At 37.2% G+C, this 26,509-nt stretch overlaps 1 protein-coding gene across 4 annotated transcripts in view; it reads left to right on the top strand.

Annotated features, from left to right (window-relative positions):
• Positions 1 to 26,509, top strand: part of cadm1a (cell adhesion molecule 1a) — a 416,956-nt gene that overhangs the window by 297,499 nt on the left and 92,948 nt on the right. For all 4 annotated transcript variants that reach the window (XM_044370498.1, XM_044370499.1, XM_044370500.1 and 1 more), the window contains one exon: positions 13,791 to 13,937. In XM_044370498.1, coding sequence (XP_044226433.1) covers positions 13,791 to 13,937 — 147 coding nt within the window. The remainder of the gene's footprint in view (positions 1 to 13,790; positions 13,938 to 26,509) is intronic.

The following is a 26,509-nucleotide window of genomic DNA, read 5'->3' as shown; positions in this document are numbered from 1 at the left end:
TTAGTTATGGTGGAATCAGGCAAAAAGTCATTTGTTATTTTGCTCCCTCCAGGTCTCAATTCCTTCATGTCAGAGGGTGAGTTACAGGTGCATATTGCTGCCACCATGAGAAAAGATGAGCTCATAACTGTAAATGATAAATAAAACATATTTAGAAGTCCAATAAAAGAGTTCATATCTATTAAAACACTCATTATAAAGATAATTGTCTCTTAATATAGTAATATAGTGTTTTTATTTTCCTCATTTTCATGTTTTATGAAAGAACATATCACTTTATCTTGTGATTTTAACCTTTAGAGACTGTAGGAACACATCTCAAGTTATTACCAGTATGTCTGTTCTGTATATAACTAAATAAAGAAACTGTATAACTGACAAACTTGATTTTGTTGATCAGTTAACTAGCCCCTTTCAGGGGTTGTTTCGGTAGTTAGTAGTTATTGGCAAAGTGCTTGACCTGTGGAAAAATCTTGGATTGTGCTAAAAATAATAGATCAGTTCAAATAAATGACTACCATTTTGTGGAGAGGTCTGGAGAAGCTAATCTAACTAATTACTGTATTCCTGACATCATCTCTCATCTTGATCTTTATCAGTTTGTCAATCAGAAAGCTTGCAGGGTAGACGATAGACTCCTATTTTATTTTGTTTATAACATTACATATATATGTTATCTCGAATAACTCTGTTGATTTTAGCAGCGCTTTTTAAATTATTCAGACTAACACGCTGTTCTGTAAACAGCTTTTGGGGACAACAACAAGCTAATTATGTGGATAAATGATTTTTTGGGGTGAAATATAGTCATCAAGTCAAAATCATTTCTGTTGTGTCAGCACCACAAGGCTGCGTCTTATCACCTGTTTTATACACTTTGTACACAAACGACAGATACATCATAAATTATGTAGACGGCACAGCATTGTTGGACTTTTTTTAAAATCTGGTGTTTAGAGATTAGATGGTATTAAGATAACTGTCAATGTAAAAAACAAAAACATACATGAAGTTGGGTAGTTCAGAAGAATTTAGCAATGTAATTTCCTCTTTTGGATAATAAGGTAAAATCAATTTAATTTGATTATAACAAGAAGTTTTTTGTTTTAATAATGTGACGACCCCTAACATGAGAAATATGTTGTAATATAAAGAGAAGAAAATATACTATAGCCTATAGACATCAAAGAAACTGACACTGACTCATTCACACAATTTGATTAAATTTGACTCATGCTTGTATTGAGCACAGTAGATAGATGTGTTCCTTAAGATGAATATTGAAATGTACAAGGCAGTATAGAAGGAACAGGCAGACCTCTCAGAGGTATAGCATCATTTCTCATTGATCAGCCAAAGACATAGGAGGCTAATACAAATCCTGGATTATGATTTAGATGAATATATTGTACACACTGCAAGTATTATACACTGAGGATTAAGAAAGTCCTGGATCACAGAAATGCCACTATGTTTAACTGGACAATGAAAAAAATAATGTGAAAAGAAAATGCTATAACGCTACAACAAATCCTTAAATCCTGCAAAATTCAAGGCCATGGCAATGGGAAAACATTCACCCCTCTATTATAACCCCACTAATGGCCCCATTGCTGTTAGGATTAATTTACTCCACTCAGGATTATGAATTTGAAAAACTGCAGCTGTTTATTTTCAGTTAATGACAAAATGCTAAACAATCATCATATGATGCATTGTAATGTGCCACCCACCAGCAGTCTATAAAACCATTCACTGCTCAGCAAAACTCATAAACACATTAAAGGGTACACGAAGCATTAATAGTAGAACAATACAAGTTTGTGAGCAGCTCAACAAAAATTATAAAGCATTAAGAGGTAAAACTTGTTAAAGGTTCAGGCCTGTTACTGAAAACTTGATGGAAAAGACAGAAAATTCTGTGTGGATTTCTGATGGGGGCACCTGCTAAACAGGATCTTCTTGTTGTAACAACATATACAACATGTAAGCTTCTTGTAATAATGATAAACCAAGTCATTTTTCAATATTTCAAGTAACAATTGTAATAATTGCAGAATAATTTGTGACAAATTTTAAAATGATTGCAACAGATTTTAGAAGGAAATTTATAACTTCTCAAAAAAAGATGTGGCAGCAGTAAAAGGCTAGTAAACACTGTAGAGTAATTAGAGTTCTGCTGTCCAGTAGAACTCAAACTTTAGTATTTAGCAGTTATTTTCAAATTCAATTTATCAAGAAATTTCCTCTATTTCTCCCTGACTGCACAAATCATCTGCATCCCTGCATGTCATGTGTGGCAAGACAATGCACAGTGTTTAGTGGGAAGAGCTAAAGAGACAAAGTGTAGCTAACATGTTGTATTAGCTTGATGAGCTTACAGCCACTAATGGATGAAATGAAACACAAAAGTATAGATTTGGGTCAAGGGCCCAATTCTGCAGCTGAGTTCAGTCAAACTAAGTTGCTATGGGTGAGGCCTGGGTCTCAATTTTTGTGCAGAACTCCTGAAGCCCAGCTGAAATCATTTAATCATCCCTTTTTGCAGTCAAAAATTATGTTGACATGTTTTTTGGTTGTGTTGTCAATAGTTTTGTATTATTTGAATGAAGAAAAAATCTGGGAAAATATCAGATATACTCTTTTTTTGTCTCAGCTGGCTGTGGGGGCATGTCGGAAGTTTGTTAGCTGACAGGCTACCAGTGTTAAATCCTATGTAACAACGACAGAGTAAACAAACTGCTGTAGCTACAGTTAGACAGCGTGTTGCTAACAGGGATTTAGAAGAGCATCTAACAGGTCCAAAGCATCATTTTCAGGTATGTTTACATGCTCTTTAATGTGCTGCAGATTAGCAACTTTTTAGCTATCTGGCCTGTCAACTGACATTAGCAGTGTACTTTTTTCCAGTGAATATTTGTTTGGTGGCTCGTTCAACAAGCTAAGGTGCAAGACAAGACATATGTTCATGTGTATGTTTGTAAGTTAGATAAAAAAGTGACTTAGCAGGAAAGCTAATGTTGGTTGTCATTCAGAGTCTGTGGCTCTTGTGTAGCAGGATGCAATCAGGCTCAGTGTGACCGTCTGCTCTGTTAATGATGAAATGTCATGTTATTGCTTGATTCAAGATTTGATTTGCTCTATTGAGACTCCAATTAAATTAAAGAATTTGAAATATAAATGTTTGCCTTTTGGCGTCTTATAATTTCTCAAAGGAGAACACAAGGGATTTACAGAGCTGATATGCTGTAGTAGAGAAAAAAAAGCTAATTTAATTTCAGTTGGACTTTAAAGTAATTTGACAAACTTCTGAACTTTCTTTAACCTTATTAATTTCATTACTTGTGTTAGTTATTTACAGGTTGCACAGAATTCTGACATAAAGCATGTAGTTCCAAGATTTTCTTATTTGAAAGTACACTTGAGTTAAATCGTTTGGTTCCAACAACACTGTGAAACTATATCCCACAGAGACACTTTTTGAATGTTTCTGCCACTGTCATCTCTCTTTGCATAATGCCTGTGACCCACTAGGTCACGTTTATAAATTACTAGCATTCAACATTGCTGCTGTATTAACATGAGGCACTGGGGAAACATGGATCATTGTGAGTCTAATCACTCAACTGACCAATGGGATTATCTGCCATAAATTCTATTTTCTTTGAGCTTCCCTCTAAACAGTCGTAGCCTACATACAAATTAACTGAACTGCCTCCTTCAAATCCTCACCAAGAGGGATTCCGCTGTTTGAAGTGGTCAGGCTATACAAGGATCTTGACCTTTTCTTGGTTGCCTCTAGCTGTCAGTCGTCTGCACTAACACAGCATTCACACAGTAAGTCCTTGCTTGAAGAGTTGTTCTGTTCTCACATAGTATGGTTGGAATGACAGACTTCAACCGCAACTCAGTAGTAATGCATCAAATACATTTTGAATAGTAAAGTCATAGGTTTCCTTGCTGTTTGTAATCTTGGATGATTAACTCTAGAAGCAAATCTCTCAACTCAACTCATCTCAAAGATAAAAGGCATTCACACAGTACCCAGCCCTGATGATCTCGATCACAGCTGTATTCCCATGTCTTACTCGGTAAATTAAAGCTGACATATCTGACACTAATTCAGAGCCTAAATTTAATTCATTCCACCGTTTGCAGCCAAGTCGAACTGCTAATGATGCATGTGTCTATCCGTATAGACTCACCAATAAGAATTATTCAATGTCTTGTGCCATTTTTACCACCTGGTCACATCAAACCAATAGTACTGAAAATACTATGAGTTACTCAGAGTTGCACTGACAAATTTTCATAAATTGTTCCTGAGTTGGGAGGCAAGGGGGATGCAATACCATAGGGTCCTGCCTTTGAACAACTTTGTATTTATACACTCTGTCTATTACTATTAGGCCTTTTAACAAGCTTACTGCCCCCATCCTTCACACTCACACACTGACAGGTGCAGAGATGCCCACGGGTCACGGTTGTGTTTTGAATGATTACTCTGTAGTAAAACATTTAAGGGAGAAGTTTTAATAATGCCAGATTTTTCACCCATTTGGTGAAGATTTGGAGATTGTGTGTTAAATTTTGGAGATTTCATTATGTATGGATTTAACACTGATTAAGTTTTGAAGAATGTTGAAGCAGCTGAAAGGTCAGCGGGTCTAGGAAGTAGGTGAGAGAGGTAGTTAAATGCCAAAGACACAGTATCTGCAAATCTCAAACTACCTTTAATGAGTAACACAAATTGTACATGTACGTGGGCCACACAGGCACTATAGCAATGAGAGGCCCTGAATGAGATTACAGGATCAATTTTATACCAAATAGGTTGTCACACAAGTATACTTATTTGGTAAGATTTGATAAGGAAGGCTTTGTTCAGCTGTGGTCCGTCACATAGGCAACAGGTTCTGAAACCTTCAAGGATAAGTTTTGGAGCATCATATGTCTCTGTCACTTATGACAATCTCCACATTGGTTAAAATAATGCTAGTGTGGTCACCAGTATTTGCTGTTCTCATGCGCTAAGAGTGGGGTGATACTGTTTAATCAAAGTTATGCGCATGTGTTATGTTCATGCGCTCTTTGTCGTAGCTTTCTACAAATGGATGTATGTCTGTGACCTGTCCAAAAAACAAACTGTTGCTTATTAAGTTTCTTTTCTACTGGGTACATGTCCTTTCAGCGTCATCCACTGTCAAGGCTTTCACACACAGCTGAACTCAGTCTCCATGCGTAGATTAAACATAGTTTATATGATTACACATACATAGCTGATCATACAGTCATATGATTAATGCAGTTATTTCTCTAACAAGAGTTTGTGCTTTTTATCGTCTGCTCCTTTCATATCCTTTCACATTTCTATTTTATTATTTTATTTTGTTTTATTTATTATGAGTGTTAAAAGCTGTGCTTTATCAGTGGGGAGAGGTTTAAAGACTCTGTCAGCCAGCAGTTCCTGGCAGTGTGAAGCATTTCTATGATGAAATAATTGTGGGAGTAGTTTAGATTTATCAAGCAGCTACTAGTGATTTATACTGTGGATTGCGGTCAGCTGTGCTTTATCATAGGGCAGGAGTTTTGATGTTTTGTTTGTGTGTGTGATGTTGGCTAACTAATGCCTGGTGTGTGCTGCACTTCATATTGCACTTCACACAAGTAGATTCATTCATTATTAAATCCTGATCTATCATGGTTCAGGGCTGGTTTGACCGCGATGGATCAGCTGATGTAACAGTCCAATTATGTCTTTGTTGCACTGAATGCATTTTTAGACTCGGCCAATAAAATGCTGTCGGATAGGGGCCCACTCAGGTTTGGCTGCAGGGTGGGCCAATACATTTGCATTAAGGTATGGTATCTACTGCATCATTACTGTGTATGACATCATGTAAACATTATTTTGGTAACAAACGCCTTCATAGGTAGTAATGCTGTACTTATACAGTCATTCAAAATGAACTCCTTGCAGTCAAAACAGAGACATACAATCAAATGTGTTCACATACATCTGTTAAAAAATGCAATCAGACAGGACTGACTGCAATCAGACATTGGCAAAAGACAAACACGTTCACTTATACTTTCTGTCTCTCTCTCTCTCTCTCTCTCTCTCTCTCTTTCCCTCACACTCACTCACACACACATACACACACACACAAACACACACACACACACACACACACACACACACACACACACACACATAGATGTTCAAGTCTGATTTGTCATTTTATCAGCAGGAGCAACACAAAGAAAAAAGGAGAAAATTAAGGTATGCTGTTCATGCACTTGGATACACATGTTCCTTGAAATGTCAAAGGGAAGTTAATATCTCTGATGATCACAAGCAGTGCAGAGAACAGCATGGCACACAATTGTTAAGCACATAAATTACGAAAATGTACAGTACTGTATGTTATTGCTTTGTGTTGCATCATGTTTCTGATTGAGACAGGGTATGAATGAATGCATGTAAAACAATAGAACTAATAAAAAATGCAATATTAGTGCTATTACAACTAATAACACCACAGGGAGAGCTGAGATGGGAAAAAATACAGCGACAGACTGATGTGTGGATTAATATTTAATATTTCCAGTAACCTTTTTATCCTTCAATCCTGTGTACAAGTGATTCATTATGTGCAAAACAAAATCGACAAGCAAAACCTCATCTAGTGAGTCAATGAACATATCCAAGATAATGTGCTGATGCAGTTTGGGGTCATTACAGTGGGGTCTGTTTCCTAATGAAACTCTTTCTCACTGTCATGGTGGCCATCTGTGTGACCTAACTTAATATGCATACATTTCTTATTGAATAAAATGGAAACATATGGCTGTTAGCGTAGGCAAATGGAACATGGCATTTTCCCTTTCATTGCAATCTTAGTGAATTTGGGCCTCTGGCTAGCTTTGTACAGTGCAATGTGGGTTGTCATTGTCTGACAAATTTAATCTAGGATCGGCTGCTCCAACTTTTTGACACGGATGGCCAATGGCAGAAATCTAGCCCTTTTTGAGCGCCATGGGCCAAATATGTTACTGGCCGTTGAAAAAGTTGGAAATATCAGAGGTACATGACATTAGATAAAACATGAAAGATGCACTTTGACGGTTTTAACCTTATCTATTTGTATTTGTAGTATGATATGCTTTTCAAGGCCTACAGTATTACCAAGAGAGAGAAAAAAAAACATGGATTCAAAGCATTATTGAACACCAGCTTCATGTAACGTAAGATGTTGCTATTTTTGCAGCATGTTTTAACCCTTTTATTGCTCACCACGTATCAATAAATTTAATTTATAAGGACTTGGAACTAATCCATCACTAGGGCTGCGCATAGTTTTATTTTATTTTTTAACACTAATGCCAATACAATACATTTTTTAGTACAGATAACAAAATATATACTATACCATATACTATACTTTTTTTCAAAAGCTTACTAAGCAGCTATATAATAACTTTGCGTTATATAAATCAGGATGTCACTGTTTGACATTATACTGTTCTTGATTCTTGACACAACTGACAAATTGTGGTCAGTACCATAAAACTATTGAGGTTTGATTCACAGCCCCATTCATCAGTTATTTTAATTTTTATTTAATTCAAATTATTGTGGAAATGCAGAGATAAGCAGGGGTCAGTTTGGACTGTAACTGATGCATTGTATCTGATGTTCAAATACAGAGATTTAGTTGTATATAAATTCAAAGTATATTGTCAGACACTCAGTTATTTCCAAAACATGAGGTGACCATATTTAAAATGCTCCCTGGAAGTCCGAATTCAGGGCTTCAGCTTGGTCTGAATGCTTTGTTTGCAAAGTTACCTCTACTTCCTCTTCTTTGTCAGATTGTTTGCACATGCCCACAAACGGCCATCTGTTCCGTAGTCTGTGTTGCTAATGTTGTTCAATTAGTTATTTATTTACCATGGTCCTTCGAGCTGGTTTGTCCCCTTTGTGTTTTCGTGTTAGAAGTTACTGTTAAGCAGCCAACTCAAAACTCAAATGTCATAAAAAATAAAACAGATGAAATAAAACAAAAGTTCATTCATATTTTCTCATATTATCTCAAACAAGTCTCTAAATTGATTTTCATGTTGTTCTGAAAATAATGAAAGCTGGCAGCTTTTTGTATATAGGAAATCATATTTGTATTTTATCGCTCCCAGTGAACAATAACTCTCCAGTCATTAGGCCATCCTATAATCTAATAATATTTTCCAGAAGGCCCTGTGGTTTTTGACTGCGTAGCCTATCAGGCCAGTAAAACAGTGATATATTCCTTTTTCCTGACCATGTAGTGCAGGGTTTCCAGGGATAGATGGATGCAGATAGTTTCCAGACAATATACTGTATCTCATATTGCTTTGGAGATTGAAAAGATGTGCAGTTTAAAGCTTTGCTGAATACTAACTCTGTTGGGAGGTTGAGCTAGACATTTGCCATCTAACTTTTCCATGATGCCTCCAATACACTTTACATTGGATTATTTTTTCTCAACTATCTGCTCAGATTCTTCTGTTAGACTTCTGATTCTTCATCTGTTCAGTGGACAAATGGACAGTAATAATGCCTTTGTGTTTGTGTGTAAACGCAGCAGCTGATCTGCGATGGAAAAAGGCAAATTAAGTGATAGATTTAAACATTTGAAGGAATGCACTAAGTGCAGCTCAGACTAGTAATTATATATTACACCCACCATCTCTGATGCACCATTATCATGTCTGTTTCAAATATAAGAGTTTATCTTCTACTGTTCTCATTCTGCTCTGCAGGACTGTCAGTGGCAACTAAATGTGTTTCAGTAAAACCTTCAATGGGAGAGTTTTCTTTGAAGGAATTATTTGTCTTCTTCTTCTGCCCCTTAGTTGGTTAACTTTATGCATCACATTTTTTGTTGAGCTGTCAAAAAGGCTTCTAGAAGTACCCAGCACCCATAAAGTCCTCACAGTTACTGAAGAAGCACATAGTGAATACAGCCAATCTCCATTGAAAAACATCAACACAGAGCTTCTCCTTGTATTTTACAAAAGGACAGAGGGGACATGTGTTTAGTTTGTCATTTTGAGTTTTCTTGTGCTCACAAAATATTTATTCTGCCATCACAAGGAAATATTCTGACCTTATTTAGGATCCTTTTAAACTCTGGAATAATAATTTGGTTTACTGGAAGGACATGAATGTTTTCTTTTGTGATCATAAGATTACAAAGTCACAAATCAGCACATTTAGCTTTGGCCCTCTTTCTTAAATCCCCGCTTTGCTCTATTTCTGATAGACTTACTTTGATAGTCAAATCCTAGCGAAACAATGGATCATGTTCATTTGTCATGGTCATAACCAAATGAATGACTGGTGATCTATAAAATATCATATTTGTTCATATATAATTTAAAGTGATAAAAGTTTATAGTGCTTTCACACACTGTACAAACTTACACCTTGCAAAAAATGTATTAATGAGGCAAGGCAAATGTATTTTTATTCCTAGACCAAGTTAGGCTTTCAGGAGTATAAATAATGACCATAAACAGCAAGAATTAATGGGTTACAATAAACAATTGTCAAGTTAAATTGTCCTTGTAATTGTCCGCCTACGGCACAAAATCTGTTAGTTTGCAAAATATAATAATCATCAAGAAATAAGCAACACCCACACTGTAACTGAAGTCAAAAAACTGAAGCCAGTTTATTTGCAGGGTTTAGCTCTTTGACTAAGAATCGTGTATCAGTGTTAATTTTATTGTTGTTGCTTGGTAAAGCATTTGTAAGTTTGGATTTGGTTTCATTCGTACTTTACACCCATATTTTCAAGTCTGTTTTCTTCCGTTTTGCACGCATAACTACAGTGATTGTGTGCTGGGCTCTGAGTGCTGCCAAAACACAGGGGACACACTCAATAGCCTACTGTGCCTGAACACATCATGTGTAGACACAGTTGGAGCACTGAAGCTGTTGCTCTGCTAACATGCTGCTTTCGCTATGCAGCCTGTGTAGACACTGTGTGAGACAGTGAATAAGAAACTGTTCCAGTATCAACAATGACATTTTTTTTGCTTTTGCTCTTCACGGTGGCCTTCTGACACACCTCCCCCTGAAGACTTTCATGCCAAAACTACATTCTGAAATGTTAAAAAGCTTCATGTTGCAGCTTTAAACAGCCTTTGTTTGCCCACCAAGATGTCAGAGGCTTTTTTTCTGTGGGACCTCTGACAGTGTCCTAGGTGGCCACGGCACATGGCTGTTGTTGGCCATTAATTAGTGTAAAGCCCTCCTGCCTCCCTGTACCATCTTCCAGCATGTCAGAGTTGTTTATTCAGCACAACAGGAACAATTAAGCAGCTGACAAGGTGGCCATCATTTGAAGTCCTTCCCACTACCTCTACTTGCTTAAAACACAACTTAGTAGACACCTTGCAGCACCCTGCAGCTGCCTTGTAACCTTCAGTGGATGCCTTGAACAGCATTTTGTAGTGTGTTAGCATATTATCATAACCAGATGCCCATTCTACCGCCTACCTCTGCACATCTTTGAAAAATTAGGTTCAGTCTTGAATATTAAAGACATTGAAGCTCATTTATTTATGGCTGTGTTTGGGCCACCAAGGGATGCTGATTTGAATCTCGTTTGTTAAGCTGTCTATCCTTATCTGTCAGTATCAGAGGATGCAATTTCTCTCTTCCTACCTCATCCTCGTCTCCTAAATGGCAGGGATATTTAGAGGTGCTTGACAACTGAGGCATGCAAATTAGCAGTTGATGTATTTTCGTATGTAGGCAGAAAGTAAAACAGGGAATTAAAAAGACTATCCATAAGGTTTTTTTGTTTTGTTTTTTATTTTCTCAACTTCAACTTGAAAGCTCGGCAAAACAGCAGCTCTCTCCATAACATCTAGTATATTCTAGAGAAGTGGCTTAATTTATGTAGCCCTGCCTCTTAATTTGATGTGGTAACATATAGAAACACATTGTCAGCATATTATAAGCAGAGCTCTTTAAAATTAAGTGTAAATACAATGATCCCCCAACCTCATTTGTGAGTTGTAGCTTCATATTGAACCACTGGTTTATAATAGCTGTCATATTTCTTAAGTGGGATGCTGGTGCAATGTGATCCTTTTCCACATAAAAACTAATCAGCATTTGACAGCGGAGACTAAACTTGATGGCTATTCCATCTACTGAGACCATTAAAGGCCAGGACTGTGTATACAATGACAAGAAGTAATTGCTTTTTTTATCCTGATAGTGCATAGTGAAAGACAACCAAATCTATGTCCAGGACAATGGAAAGACAATAATGTTTGTTTCCTTTGTTTTTGGGGGCCTCTATTGCCTAGTTTGACAAAATCTGTAACATGGTCCATGACACCATGCTAGTTGATATCCCTAATCCTGGCCCTTCCTTACCACCTTTGGACAGCACATAGGTCATGAAAGACCACAAGCTAATATTGGTTGGTTTGATTGGTTCAACATGTAGTGTGACATGTGTCTCCAACAACTGGTGATTTGACGGACTATTTGTGACCACGTAGCCTTGAGTGTGTCTGGGAGCATTCTTGTGCATCTCACTATAAAAATGTTGCACCCAGGACAAACATCACAAGTAGCCACCACTGGCAAGCTGCCAAGTGTAAGTTTTGTATTGTTCATTTAAAATAAACCAAAGCCCCACTCAGGGCTTACCGTCAACCACAACAATTGATGCAACCCCAAAGCAAAGTCTGAAATGTTATTACTGTAGTTTTTCAAGTCAACGTAGCTGAGACCTAGAAATAATCCATTTTTCATTCTTCAGGCAGAGATATTGTTTGTGAAACAAGGAAGTGCAGCAATCTAAGTGGTGGCTGATGACTGATGACGGCTGTGACCAATTTTTCTCAGCCCACAGGCTTGTTGAGCAGTTTCCTTGGTCACTCATCTCTCTCTCTCTCTCTCTCTCTCTCTCTCTCTCTCTATATATATATATATATATATATATATATATACATATATATTTGGACACATATTAAGTGGTTGTGGTCCACTACCTGCTGCATGTTACCACTCATCAAATGTTATGTTATACATGAACAGAACATATCCAATAAACATGAATAGGAAGGTGTGTGTTCTTTAAATTGTGGGTTAAAAATGAATTTAAAAAGAACACTCAGCAAACATTTTGAAGTCACAACATTCACTGAGCTTAATGAATCCATCGACTTTACTCCTTTTTTGTAAAGGTGTGTCCTGGAGTAGGGGTTCCCAAGCTTTTGTTTGTTTTCTTATTTTTCTCTTATATTTGTTCTTGCACAAAGCAACAAGAGGAAATTATGAAAATCCATGTGGGATTCAACAAACTCTCTTAACTTTCAGCCTGATGAATGTCACCTGTTTATTCCTAGGTGCGCGTTTGTGAGATGTGATCTTTTGCATAATCCACATCCCTAAAATGTCAACATAAGGCTCCATGTTCCACTTTGTTTGTGGGCGAGTTTCATTGTCAAAAAGGTTCCCAAAGAGTGAAAACACTGCACAACTTCAAGTCTTGCTTTCAGAAATTAGAAGACAAACATGGAACAAATTTAGGAGTGACAGTAGGACATCTGAAATAATAACAAAATATGAATCCAGCTAACATGTCATTAGAACAGCTCTGTACTTTGACAGAAATAAAGAGGGAATGCTTCGACGTGAAGTTAGATGCTAAAAAACATCTTTTGTAAAGCGAAGTACTCCGTGATGGGAGGCAGTCAAGATATGACAGTCACAGAGATATTAGAGGAGAATATTATAGTCTACACTGTTATTATATTATTATTATGTTATACTGTCAGCTGCAACACATCATACTCATCATCATCATCATCATCATCATCATCATATCATACTGGACACAGACCTGAGGCAGCTGTAGGAGTGAGAGAAGTCTTCTAGGAACTACTGAAATGTAGAAGTTTCTGTGACAAAATATGGCCATAAAAATCATAAAATCTAAAAACCCTTTCAGTAAGTTGGCAGCCATGATGATGATGATATGGTAAACAGAATATCAATTTTGCATTAAGTTTGTTTTACCAGTTTTTGTTGGGGTTTTTTTTGTTAATTTTTGTATCATATTTAAACTCAAATTAAATCCATTTAGGACATAATAGTTGTAAGTCAAACAAGTGTTTCTCAGCAGCGAAGAAAGGCAGAGATGATCTATTCATGACACGTACAACAGGTTTGGACCACTCGTAAATTTTGTTTATACCTAAGAGAAAATTCTACGGTGAGAACATTGATGAGTGCCACAAATGTTCTTAAATCACTCGTACATGCATTTTTAAGAAGGAATCTGTTGGGACGAGTGCCTCTTGCGTGAGGCCTAATGTATCCTATCAATCTTCTTGTGATGTCTCACATTTATCTTATGTGATCTTGGTGGGGAAACACATCAAAGGCCTCTTGACATCCAAATTTGTTCATGTATGGCTCGTTTAAGAAAACTGTCAAATTATAATAAGGTTTTATATGTGGTGAGATATGGTATATAGATCTGGTTGAATCTGTGGCTTTGTCTCTTGTTATAGCGCTGATTTCATTTATATTACCTCCCAGTTATTTATGTAGCCACACCTCCATCTTGGTTTCCAATAACACACCTGAAAGTTATTGTAATCATTTGCATTTAAAAATCTTTTTTTTGCCAAAATGCTGTTAAAAAAAGGCTGTCCCTTGTCTCTTTGCATTTACACCATGGTAATATATGTGTTCTTGTCTTTGCCCCGACCAGTGGTGAGTCAGAACCTGGTGACAGACAATGTGTCGGTGGTGGAGGGTGAGATGGCAATCATCAGCTGTCGGGTGAAGAACAATGACGACTCGGTTATCCAGCTGCTCAACCCCAACAGACAGACAATATACTTCAGAGACATGAGGCGTGAGTATCACTATGAGTCACATTACTGTCATTACTGTCGTCTTTTCATTAAGTTATGTTCTTGTGTCCTTGAATGTGCATTTTTAGGGTTGATTTACTTTGTTAGACTGGAGGAAACCAATGCTGACACATGGAGAACATGTAAACTCCACATCGAAAGAACCCAGGTGTCAACCAAAGCTGTTACTACAGCAGCCAATCACTGTTTCAAGTTTAATTGTGTCATTCTTTACATTGCAACAATGCCAACTTGCTGATGAGAGACCCTCATGGAACAAAATGACATACAAACATCAATCTAACTATAGTTGATGGGACTATTGTTTCCCTACAGTACTTTTGATTTGGAGGTGTTATATTTCTTTAACATTGTGGCTATCAATGCCTGGATGCAGAATCAGGGTTTGCTCTGCTACAAATATGTAACATGATAAAAAAAATACAAAAAAAAATCGTTCCTTCAGTTGGATGTTTGAGCTTCACTATGCAGAATAATGTATGTGCAGAGTTTGACACTAGAGGGTTGTTTTCACATTCATCTGCTGAAGGAGGAAAGCTTCTTCGTGCTCACCAAAAATGTGAGTTTAAGACGTTAGCTATACATACAAGCATGATTTGTGACATCAACACAAGTCTGATGTGAAAACATGAAGCCTCCAATGCACAAACAGTGAGAACAGACTTCTCAGTTAAGTAGGAGACATCTTGTATCCAGCAGTAAAACCTTTGAAATGAAACATTATTGTATATTCATAGATTCTGGATTTTTACATTAGGGAGAAGGAGGGGATGTCATTTTAAGAATTTTAATGATGTAATTCAACTTTTTTTTGTGTGTGTGGAAAAAAATGTATTAGACCCAAATTATTATTCAGAGCAGAATATTTTTATATGTCTCAAAACATGTCTGGAGGGGATCTTCAAGCTTAAGTATCTAGCCCAGTGGGACTACAGGGCTAACTTTATAATATTGGAATAATGTATGAGTGCTCCCAAGTCATAATTACAGGAGGTTTTCCTGTTGTGCCTCCGTTTTGGTGAAATGGCATAAATAGAGCATTGAGGAAGCTTTAATAGCAAAGCATCATGCTGCTTTGCACAGACATAAATATATAATCAACAAATATTGTGAGAACAGGAATTTGTCTGTGTGACATTTTTGAAACACAGACTACTCCCCATCCAACATATTAGACAAAAGGACACAGGAGAGACAGTCTCAGTGTTAAAAGACATCAAATTTTACAGTAAAGTGTATGTAACATATACTTTTCACCAGTAAACATTTCAGGGTGGAAGAGGGTATTATATGAGGAGAAAGTAGATTGTAACTGGTAGGAGACATGATCTGCTGGAAGAGAGAGATCTGTCAGCATTGTCTTTTATGTAATTGATATATCATATGTTTGATTGCAGCATGAAGCAGTTTGATGTGATCATATGACATGGAAATCAATCCCGGTGATGCATGTGCTATATTTATGTCAGTTTCACCGGTTCATTTTGCATGCAGTTATAAATTAGTTTAGACATTTAAAGCTGATAAATTAACACAAATATAAACGTGTAGCTTTACCAAAGCATGTGAATAGAGCCAGCAGTCAAGTTGTATAACATTAATTAATATTCTCTCTCAATACTTGTACTTCATGGGAGCTGCATTAAGTTTGACCCACATGTCTGCTGCAGGATTAATTCAGAATGAGGTTACTACAATCTAGCAAACATGTTTCGCTTTCAATGTGTCTGCTTTGATAAAAAAAAAAAACAGCTCATAGCCCTGAACATTTAATGACCTGTTGTGTTTATTCTTATCCTGCCCAATTATCGTGTCACAGCTCTAATTAGCTGCGTTCAACTGGATATATACACCGTTATGTGCTTTGTCTTGACAGGTTTTTTTATTGTTTTTTTAAGCCCCCATGTGCTGAATTAAACATATTGTAGACCTCTGTAACTATATAACAGTAGAATTCTGTTGTACAAAATGTGCAGAGGTTGTTGTGGACATATGTTTACTTATTCATTTATAACTCCGAGTTTATATTGCTCTCAGCAGTTTGTATAATATTCTAACCTTGCCTCCTGAAAAAGTGATCATATGCAAGTAATTTGCATTCGTGAATACATTTTTAAAGGAAATGTTTTTGCCAATAACAAAGAAAATTGTATATGGAACATATCTGCAAAATGTTCACTGTTAATGTATTTCATTTTCTTACAATATGCACTACTGGTAACTACAGCAAGATAAATGTTCATGTTTAGGCACTTAAAAGCACTTGGTTAAGGTCGGGGTAAGATTGTGTATTTAGAGTTTGGGTTAGCCCAAGCCCCACTTTTTCAATACCATGATTGTTCTCTAACCTTAGCTAAATGTTTCAGTGGACAACGCACAGGACACAGGACGTAACCCACAGTTTCTATTCTCAAAGCCCTGTGCTTTTTTTTCTGTCCAACTTGATTTCCTCGCTATGACGTCTGTATGCAGTTGTCACAGTTGTTTCCTCAGTAAGAAAAAAAAAATATGCCAGTGAGTGAATCCAGGCAGCCATTCTGTTTCCTCCAAAATGTATTTGGAAAAGAAAAAGAAATTAGTGGGATATAAATATACTTTATAGGAGAAAGGGTGTTCTGAGAGTCTGCGTAATGGTTTGTGTGTGTCATATAAAAGCAAACTTTAACTTGTACACAGGACAGGGTGAGTTTGAAGTTTGGAGTGGAGACATGGAGTTTAGCTGTTATTTTAGCTATAGTTCGCTGTTTTAGCTACTGATCCTCTCACTGTTCTATCTGCCTGACCTGTGTGTGTGTGTGTGTGTGTGTCTAACCCTACTCCCACATACTGGCACTAAACAAAGATGCATTGTCCAACAACTGATGGAAACCCAGAGAGAGCAGAGACAGAGATGTTCTGTTTTTTTATTTAGAATTTTAATGAAATTGTTACACTCTATCATTGCCCGTTAAAATGAAATGAAATGTAATTATAAACATTAGATACTTTCATAACATCACTGTCAGTGTAAGTAATTAATATCCGTGTATATTTGAATTGATGTTACCTTTTGTCTAATGTTCAGCATCTTCTTGCAGCAGTAAAACAACCTCCAGATGTTTCGGGCCATTAAATCAGGGTCCAAATCAGTTCAAACCTTTCTGCCCCTTTTTAAAACAATGTAAAAATAATAGATAATAGATCAGTGACTAATCTAATAGTCACTGAAAAACAATAAAAATCAACAGTGATGAGGATTGATTACATACTATTACTGATTTCAGTTGAGAATACACAAAGAAATGAAAACAAAGCCCAAAGGCAATATAAAAAAACACAGTCAGTATGTCAAGTATGAATTTGTCTGTGTGTGTGTGTGTGTGTGTGTGTGTGTGTGTGTGTGTGTGTGTGTGTGTGTGTGTGTGTACAGGTAACCCAGTAGCAAACACAAGGTTTTTTTTGGTGGTATTGAATTAAAAATAGCCAGAAACACAAAGACTAATTTGCGAACACTTGCGAACACAGCTGGACTACAGCTGGAATAATAGTAATACATTTATAAATACTTAAAAAAATCACCGCCATCCCTGAGCTCATTCAACAACCTCTGCTATATTAGTTTAAAAAACAACAACCATGAAATATGCAGGTATAGAGGACCAATTACCTTGTCACCTGCCATCAAGATTTCCATTATGTATAAAATGTATGTTATACAGATTGAAGATGTTATCTTACATCTCACACATCATGCCTTTTTAAAATACATTTAACAGGTGATTATAAGTCATCTAATTCTCCCAGTTTGAGTAGAAATAACTGTACTTGAATAACGTTTTAATGGTATAATACTTAGATCTATAAATAACTTGGTGCCTCAGTAGTCGAGTCAAAATGAACGAATGAGGAGCGGTTGCGTGGATCAGAGCACAGTGATGTTGCCATGCTAACGGGAGACACTAGTGCAGTATCTGAAAAATGAAGCACAACAGTGATGACACCGTTTGAAAGACGCCAGTGCTCTTAGGCCCTTTTTCAGACACAGCAGGCAGACAAGATGAGCAACAAGCTGGTTGAATGGAGCATCTAGCAGATAAAGAAACGGATATTTTTTTTTCTCAGAAAACGTGTCTAAACAAACTGAATATTGGACTTACATACATTACTGTGCAAATTTTTTAGGTGCTATAAGTGAGGATGCTTTCAAAAAATAACTTCAAATGTCTTTAAAACAGGCACCAGTTCTCCTAGATACACTTGTGCACAGTTTTTCATGGTACTTGGCAAGTGGGTTTAGAGAAGTTACCACAGTTCTTCTGTGGATTTAGTCGTCTCAGTTGCTTCTGTCTTATCTAAGCCCAGACTGACTAGACAATGTTGAGATCAGGACTCTGTGGGGGCCAAACCGTTTGTTGCAGGACTTCTCGTTCTTCTTCACTCTGAAGATACTTCTTTATGACTCTGTCTGGATGTTTGGGGTGGTTGTCGTGCTGCAGAATAAATTTGGACACGTCCATGATTGCATAACGGATAAGAATCTAAACATCCAAAGTCCCTAAAACCTTTGCACACTACTGTACGTCAAGTGGACAGACACACTTCAAGTGAAAACTAATGTTGCTCTGTGTCTGCTGGATGTGGAAGTGGGCAGTTGTTTGCTAACATATTCGCCATAACAACTTAATTTTGAGATCTCTCTTCTCCCTGTTGGTCAAAAATTGCTTAGTCCGGCTAATGTAGGACTGGTAAAACTGGAAGAATATACAGAAAATGAAATTAAAGCAGCAAAAGAGTAAGGTTAAAGCAATAAGTAAAGATAAATGTGCAAATTCCCATCCTAGAGTGCCTTGTAGTGTTTCATTTAATACCATAAAACCTCCTTCTGACATACTATGCTCACATAGTGCTGTAACATTATGCTGCATGTTCACTATAATTAGCTCCCCAGATGTTATGGAATAGCTAATATCTCTGAAACAGAATATTTCTATATCTTTTGACCTTTTTCTTCAGTAAAAGTCTTGAGGCACAAGCAAAAACACACTGTACATGCACTCATGACTTAGTTTTTTCTACTTTCTAATCCACCAGTGACTCCAAGGCCCCCTGCGGTGCCAGACCCTCCTCCACACTCAACACCCTCTCCTTAGTCATGTTTACGGCGTTACAAACACACCCTCTACTTACTATACAAGGGCACACTCGCAGAGAGTCCTCATACGTATGCTAAACTGAGCTTGGTATTTATCTGCTGTTGTGCTGAGCGACGGTGAGCCGACTCCCACAAGCTGGCTGTCAAGGGCAAGGTGTTCTTTGACATGGAGCTCCTTGATCTCATGTGATCCCTCCCAGGCAAGTTTGCTGCAGCTGCACTGTTTCATTATGACATGGCCTCCACCAAGCTGCCTCAAAACAAAATTGCCCCCTTCAAAATATCACATCTGCCATCTTCGTCTGAAATCAGCAGCGGTGGATTTTGTTCGTGAATGTGAGATGGAGAGCAGGAGAGAGTAAAGACGAAGAGAGAGAGAGAGAGAGAGAGAGAGAGAGAGAGAGAGGAAGGAGTGCTTTGAAAACTGGCTGTAGTTACATGCAGAGTAACCTGACATGGTCACTGCTTAGTCATCCTACTACTACACTTCATGTCCAACCAAAGCAGTTCTGATGCGCTCTTCAGTTCTGTTAATTTTATCAAGTTCAAATGTGAGATTCACAAGAGAGATGTGTTGCACCGCAGTTTTACGCATCTTTACGGCATTGCTCCAGATGCTGAAAGACACCACTCAATAACGATTATTCCATATCCATTAAAATGGGGGTCCTGCAAAAGAAAGAATAAGAAAATATATTTTTTAGTTCTTAATATGGGTCAATATCAAAGCACATTGGTTTATACATTTCCTATAATGCAACTTGATAGTATCTTTCAAATTCAAACGCCCACATCTTTCAAACTCCTTGACTCACAAGCAGGGCATGTAGCTTTTTACTCTACAGCTTCTGCAGGGATTGTAGTGATCTCTTTTGGGAGGTGGTCTTGTGTTCCCCAAACCAAGATAACTTAATCAGGGGGTATTTTCCCAGATTTAACAAAAAGCTCCTCCAGAGCCAGAGAAGACATTATACAACTGTTTTCACAGGCTGACTACTACTCTCCATGACTGGTAAAGTGATATCTAAAGTTGGGGTGCTCCTTAAGGTTTTTCTGTAGTGTAGTTTGAAGCAGCTATAATATCCTGTAATCCCCTGCACTGCCTTCAATAAACAGAATATTCCTCTTAACAGATTTTCCACCAGCAAAAGTAGTGTGAGAACATTGGTTCGCCATGTTCAGCTCGCACAAAGCAACAGCATTGCTTCTATGAAAAGACAAACATAATGCTTATGTACAGATTACCAACAATAGGTACAGATGGTGATGTCTCCACAGCCAACTCCTCACATATCGAAGCTTGGTCAGGACCCCATGGCGTCACTTTTTAACGCACTGGGTACCCCTTTGACATCATGTACATTAAACGTGTAAGTCTGATAGACTTCTGTTGAACTCCCACAACGTCTGAAATAGACGCTATAAGACCGATGACGTCTATATAAGGTGACAAATTTCAGCCTGGTCACCAGAATAAAACGTCGGCGTTGTATGTTTCTACAAACCACAGATGCGTCGAATATGTACATTTCAACACCTGTAATATGTATCATATTAACATTTCCGAAGTGACGTACTTCACATGACATCTGTATAATCTGACTTTATTATTAGGAGGTGGATGGCTTGCGATGTTGTTGGCCGAAAGTTGGAAATCAGCCCAGAGCACGGTTCAAGACCACTTTGCCGTTTTTATTTTATTTTTTATTTTAACCCAAACCATGATCTTTCCCTACCCCTAACCAAGTGGTTTTTGTGCCTAAACCTAACCAGACCTCAACCACCTTAACTGTTGTCACACCATAAAATATAATTATTTTTTAACAGTCACTGCTAACGCTAAAGGGGTACCCAGTGCATTGAAAAGTGACGCTAGGGGGTCCTGACCGAGCCTCCATATGTGACGAGTTGGAAGTGAGAACGTGTTGCCACAGCACAATGACCTGTTTTAAAGGAAAACTGCTGTGCTCTATTTAGAATCAGAAGAAGAAGTGAACACTCAGCTGATAGATTGCAGCTCAAACTGCAATATGTTTCTGAGCAACATATCACATACATTTCTGTCACTCAATTTCAGGCACAATTCTTTCAATAGCTAATGTTATGGCTGTGAGATTTACTAATTGTAGCTTTTTTTTTCAATTACATTAATATTAATAATATAAATTTCTAAATCCAATTAGCCAGTATTATAATTTTCATTATAGTATTATTATTGCATGTGCTTGCTCAGGCGGGTCTCTGTAAATTAAAGAGTACAGTCTAGATCTGCTCTATGTGGCAAGTGCCCTGAGTTGACTTTTTGTTGGCGCTATATAAATAAAAATTGAATTAAATTGAATTGAATAAGCAGGAAGTACATTTTTATATTTGACATAACAGACTTGACTGACACCCAAAGTCTTTGAAATGCACAAATATATATAATTTAGAATGAATTCCTAATTGTTGATAATTAGAAGGCTCATTATTATCATTATGAGATGTCTATAGGCCAACCTTTCATTATAAGCAAATATTTAAATTTCTCCTATCAGATTGACCACATTTATTTAATTTAAAATGTAATGAATTTATCTGGATACTAAACAGCTTTCATCACGCTTGTTACCTTTACTTTATATGTGCAAAACAGTTTTGCCTTGTAGCATTAATGAAGTAGATATATAATAGAGACTTAACACAGATCTTAGATCTCTTGCTTAATAATAATAATAATAATAATAATAATAATAATAATAATAATAATAACAATAAAGCTCAATTAGTGAAATGGTGGGACTCTAACATGCAATTCTACATTTTAGTCAAGATCTTTTTTGGTTTCTTGATGGCTTTGTTAACAATTTGGGCTGACTTATCCTTCTTATTCTTTTTCAACATACTTACTAAAGCAAAGGGAGTATTTTCTTCAAATACACATCTAAATGGTCTCTTGTTTAAAAAGCTAAGAGGAACACTTGGGCACTCATGCTCAAATGCTGCCCTTGTTCCCCTGCGGAGGAAGGGAATAGTTGCAGCTTCTTAAGCAGTGGATGATCTGTCCACTTAAGGTCAGCAAGGTTCAGGCTAAAAGGCTTTACATGAAAACAGCTTAATGAGGCAATATGGATGAAAGGAAAATAAAGTAAAATATTCCCATGATCGGACCTAGCAAAGAGACATAATTTGACTTGATTATAATTTCAAATAATTGATATTGCAAGAAAAATGCAATTGCAATTGACTTTACTGTGATCAATCAGTTATTTTTAAAAAATTGGAGTCATGTGGGGCTCATAATTTACAAAAACAACCCATTGAAAATGAATGAGTGACGGAGCTTCAGCAGTGTTTTTGTTGCACAAGCATGAGTAGACAGCAGTGTCTTACCTTATCCTCGACGATCAAAAATCCTGTGATCTACACCACATGCAAGCCACGTGAAACATACCACACACTGCCTTACTGTCATGTCAGCACTCATACCAAAGCTTTTGGCTCTTTTTGAATCAGAAGTGATCTGTTTTTGCTTGTTACCAGGATCTTTAACAAGAGGTAACTGTTGGATCATCTTCACACTTGAAAGGGGTATGTTAATGTCAAGTAGAAACAGCAGGAGGGAATCCAACTGGAACAGGCTGGCTGAGATAGACACGTCTTTTCAAGTCACCCTTGCTTGGTATTTCAAGCAGCACTTATTGTGCATCAATCTTTAAATGTGAGAAGCATTTTTATTGGATTTACAGCTGGAGGTGAAGTGATTTATGCCACTTGGGGTCAGAACCCACTCAAAGCAACAGAGCCCTGATACATCATCGTCTTATCATGTTGTTATGTGCTAACATGTTGCTAAGCGGTTTCCTATCTAGACATCCAGCAGACAGAGAACAGTGTGGGCATTGATGTGAAGTTGGCTGGCCACCTGACAAAGCAAGTCCAACATTCACACTCATTTTTGCTCCAGTTCAATCCTGCCAACTTGTCTCAGCTTTTCTGCTGAAAACCGCAATCAAAACCACTGAGCTAAAAAAGAGGCTACAAGCTTCACAGAGCTGCAGACTTGGATAATAATTTTCAGTCTTTTCATCAAAGTTAATTTTAAAATGTAGTTGAACGGAGTTTTAATGTGGAAGGGAACCTAGCAGTTTCCTACTTGCACAAGTAAAATATAAAATCTATTTTGCTCTACATGACTGTTTCAGACTGCAAGTAAATCACATGCACTGAAGCCAAACTTATGAAGCTACTCATTGCTGGTTAGATTATATTTAATCAAAATTCTAATCAAGCAAAAATGTGTATAACACAAAGTAACTAAGTGGAAAACAGAGTATTTGTTAAACATTAAGTTATTTATATAAAGGACAATTCACGGGGATCATCAGTGGTTACAGTAAATAATAATGATGAGATGCATCTTAAAAAAACAAGATATGCATAAGAATTAGAAAATGGAAATGTGATTATAATCACGATGTACTAATTATTTTTTATAAACATACAATATTGTGGAATATCAACATGCGAGATGCCAGAAATTATTAAACAAAAAATGTAATAATAATAATCCTGAGAGAAACATGACAGTGTTTTATTCCAATCAGCAATGCCAGAGTCTTAACTGCTGAAGCAAAGCCAAAACACTCCCATATTGTGGATTTAGGTGGTGACTGCACAGTGATTTGGAAGCCTGGACTTCACCAAGAGTGGGGAGGAGGTTGGTTGTAAGAATGTAATTACCCCCGCCCCACCCTATCTCACCCACTCTGACACTCAGTAATAAAACTTTGATGTGCTCCTCTCAAAAAGTAGCGGCAGCCACTAATCACAATTGATTGCAGCCACTTAGGCGAGCTGCACTCATCATCTCCTGCTCTCTCTGGATGGGAGTCATCTTCAGCTGAGGCTGGAGGAAAACTATTCAGATGAAATACAGAGAGAGAATGAAGGTGAATCAAGAGAGAGGAAAAGAAAATCTAAGAGGAATTAAAATAATGTAGTCAGCGGAGATGAAAAAAGGGGGGGGGAAGCCATTAGAAAATCCATGATCCATATTTTCTAATGTTTTGTTTTAAATTTATTTTCATCCCACTCTAATTTTACCAATACTGTCACTGCATTTCAATGCAGAGATCACAGCAGCCTGATGGATGATAACTTGTGTTTGCACAACCTGTTTTGAGACTCATAACCAGCCTTTTCCAATTTTTTTTCTCCATTTGAATCTAACTTTTGACCAGCGCCTTGCATGGCAGCTCCACCGCCGTCAGTGTGTGAGTACGTGTGTGTGTGTGGGTGAATGAGAGGCTTTTGTAAAGCACTTTGTCCTGCTCAGGTTGTACAAGTGCTATCTATATGCAGTCCATTTAGTATTTAAATTTTTTATTTTAAGTGCTGGCCGGTAATATGAGATGGAAGATGATCCTAGGAGGGTCAGATTCAAACATTAAAGGATAGCTTTGTGTTTGGTCAAGTCTATCTCAATAAAATCCTTGCTAAAATTGTTGTGATATGTACGTTGAAAAAGTTATTGGTTGCTGTAATCATCCTTCCATACAGGCTGCAAAGCACATACACCGTAAAAGATGGGGAACAAAATCCACAGTCCTCGATCTGTTCAAAAATGCATCCAAAAGTTTAGCCAAAGCTAATACAATGCTGTCAGTCAGCTGGGTATCTTTGTGTTGGCAGTCACTGCAGGTTTGTTGTCACAGTGTTTTTTTCCTGGACTTTTCCCTCCTGTGCTGTGCCTCAGCAAGGAAACACTGTTTGGGGAAAACACAAAGAGGGCATTTTGTTCTAAAAAGACCAAAAGTCCAAATATCCTTTAACTCACCCGTCCACATATCCATAAATCCACATATTTAGTGTACTGCACTAATGTTGCACACTAGACTTTTATTAGAAATTTGAACTTTCCTTCAAAAAATGGAAAAATTAAATACTCGAACTGTAATGATCTGTTCAAATTCAAAATTTACAGTCTGTAAGTGCAACAGACCATTTAAAGTAGTTTGCCTTGTGACCCAGCAGAGGGCGTTCTTAATATTTGCTTGACCTATTGCATGCTCTTTGACCTATCAGTAAAGGGAGCTAATAAATTAAAAATGGAGAAGGACACTAGCTAGCAAAGCTGTTCTAATCGGATAATCATGAAACAAAGCATCTCAGAAGCAGTGTGTGGAAATACCAACACTGTTTGCCAACTATGTAAAAAGTCACAGCAAATTGTATCTGACACATCGGGGTATACGGGTTGTGTTCAAATTAATTCAGACAAATTACTTGTTAGTTCAAATCCATTTGAACTTGACTTTTTCAAAAAGTGACAGCCCTATGTTGCACTATACTATAAACTACCCCTGCACTCAATGTTGACACTGAACATGTTTCCTTCAACTGGTTCTTTTCCTAGTTTGGTGGTGCACATTCAGAGTATTATACCCAATATTATGCATAGCATGCTCACAGCTCATTAAAGAGGGCGTGCTGTTTACCAGCAGTATTCGACATGACCATTGACACTCATTTTTGTGCTATTATTTTTGCAAATATACTGAAATATATATATAAGTATGTATAATTGGTTCATTGCACTCAGAAACTTGAATAAGACAAATAAGGAACATACCCAGTGAGGAGAGTTGGACTTTCACTTTGTCAGCTACCTTGCCAAGTCCCCTTGGCTGTATTTTAGGACGGCTCTACTGTACTGTCTTATCAGTATGTTAAATTTGCTTCATCGCCATCAGCTATAAAAACCTGACAGATCAGATAATTTACAGCCTTTCAGAGTTTGGACAGACTTCTCTTATCCAATGACTCGACTATCAATTACCGTTGTCAGGCATCTGTGATGTCCTTCTCATGCTATCAGATACAGAACAAGAGAAGAAGAACAGGGCAAAAAGAGCATGAAACTAAAGGTCAGCCTCTTTTTCTATTTGTCCAAAGTACACAAAGAGGTATGAAATGTGTATTGCAGCGTGCTGTGACGTAACAATAAAAGAGTTGTCTGCAGTGATGCCTGGCTCACCTTGTCTTTGCTTTTTTTCTGAAATGTACCACTATGTTCAACCCCACTGTTTGAACCAGACTGTTCTCCATCATCTGTCCTTATATCTCTTTGAGCCTACAGCATTGTTATCCCAGACCTTGCACATGGAGGACTGTGTCCTTTCCAAACTGCTACAATGTCTCGGTCATTCTTTTCAATGTGTATTAGAAAGAATTATTCAGCTCATGCTTAAACGACAATGCCTTATTTAGAAGTGATACCTAAGAAGATTATGAGATCTTTGAGAAATGCTGTTGTGAAATGGATTATATCTGATTGGCAAGGATTTCTCAAATTCTTGGCATACTAAATATATTTCTTTCAAATAAATAAGTTATGTTTCTTTTTTTTCTGTTTGTAACTTAAAAAACAGACAAATAAAC

The sequence above is a fragment of the Thunnus albacares genome, chromosome 13 (assembly GCF_914725855.1).
Source record: "Thunnus albacares chromosome 13, fThuAlb1.1, whole genome shotgun sequence".
NCBI classification, from domain to species: domain Eukaryota; kingdom Metazoa; phylum Chordata; class Actinopteri; order Scombriformes; family Scombridae; genus Thunnus; species Thunnus albacares.
Note: the sequence above shows the minus strand (reverse complement) of the source record. Positions and strands in the feature narration are given on the sequence as shown.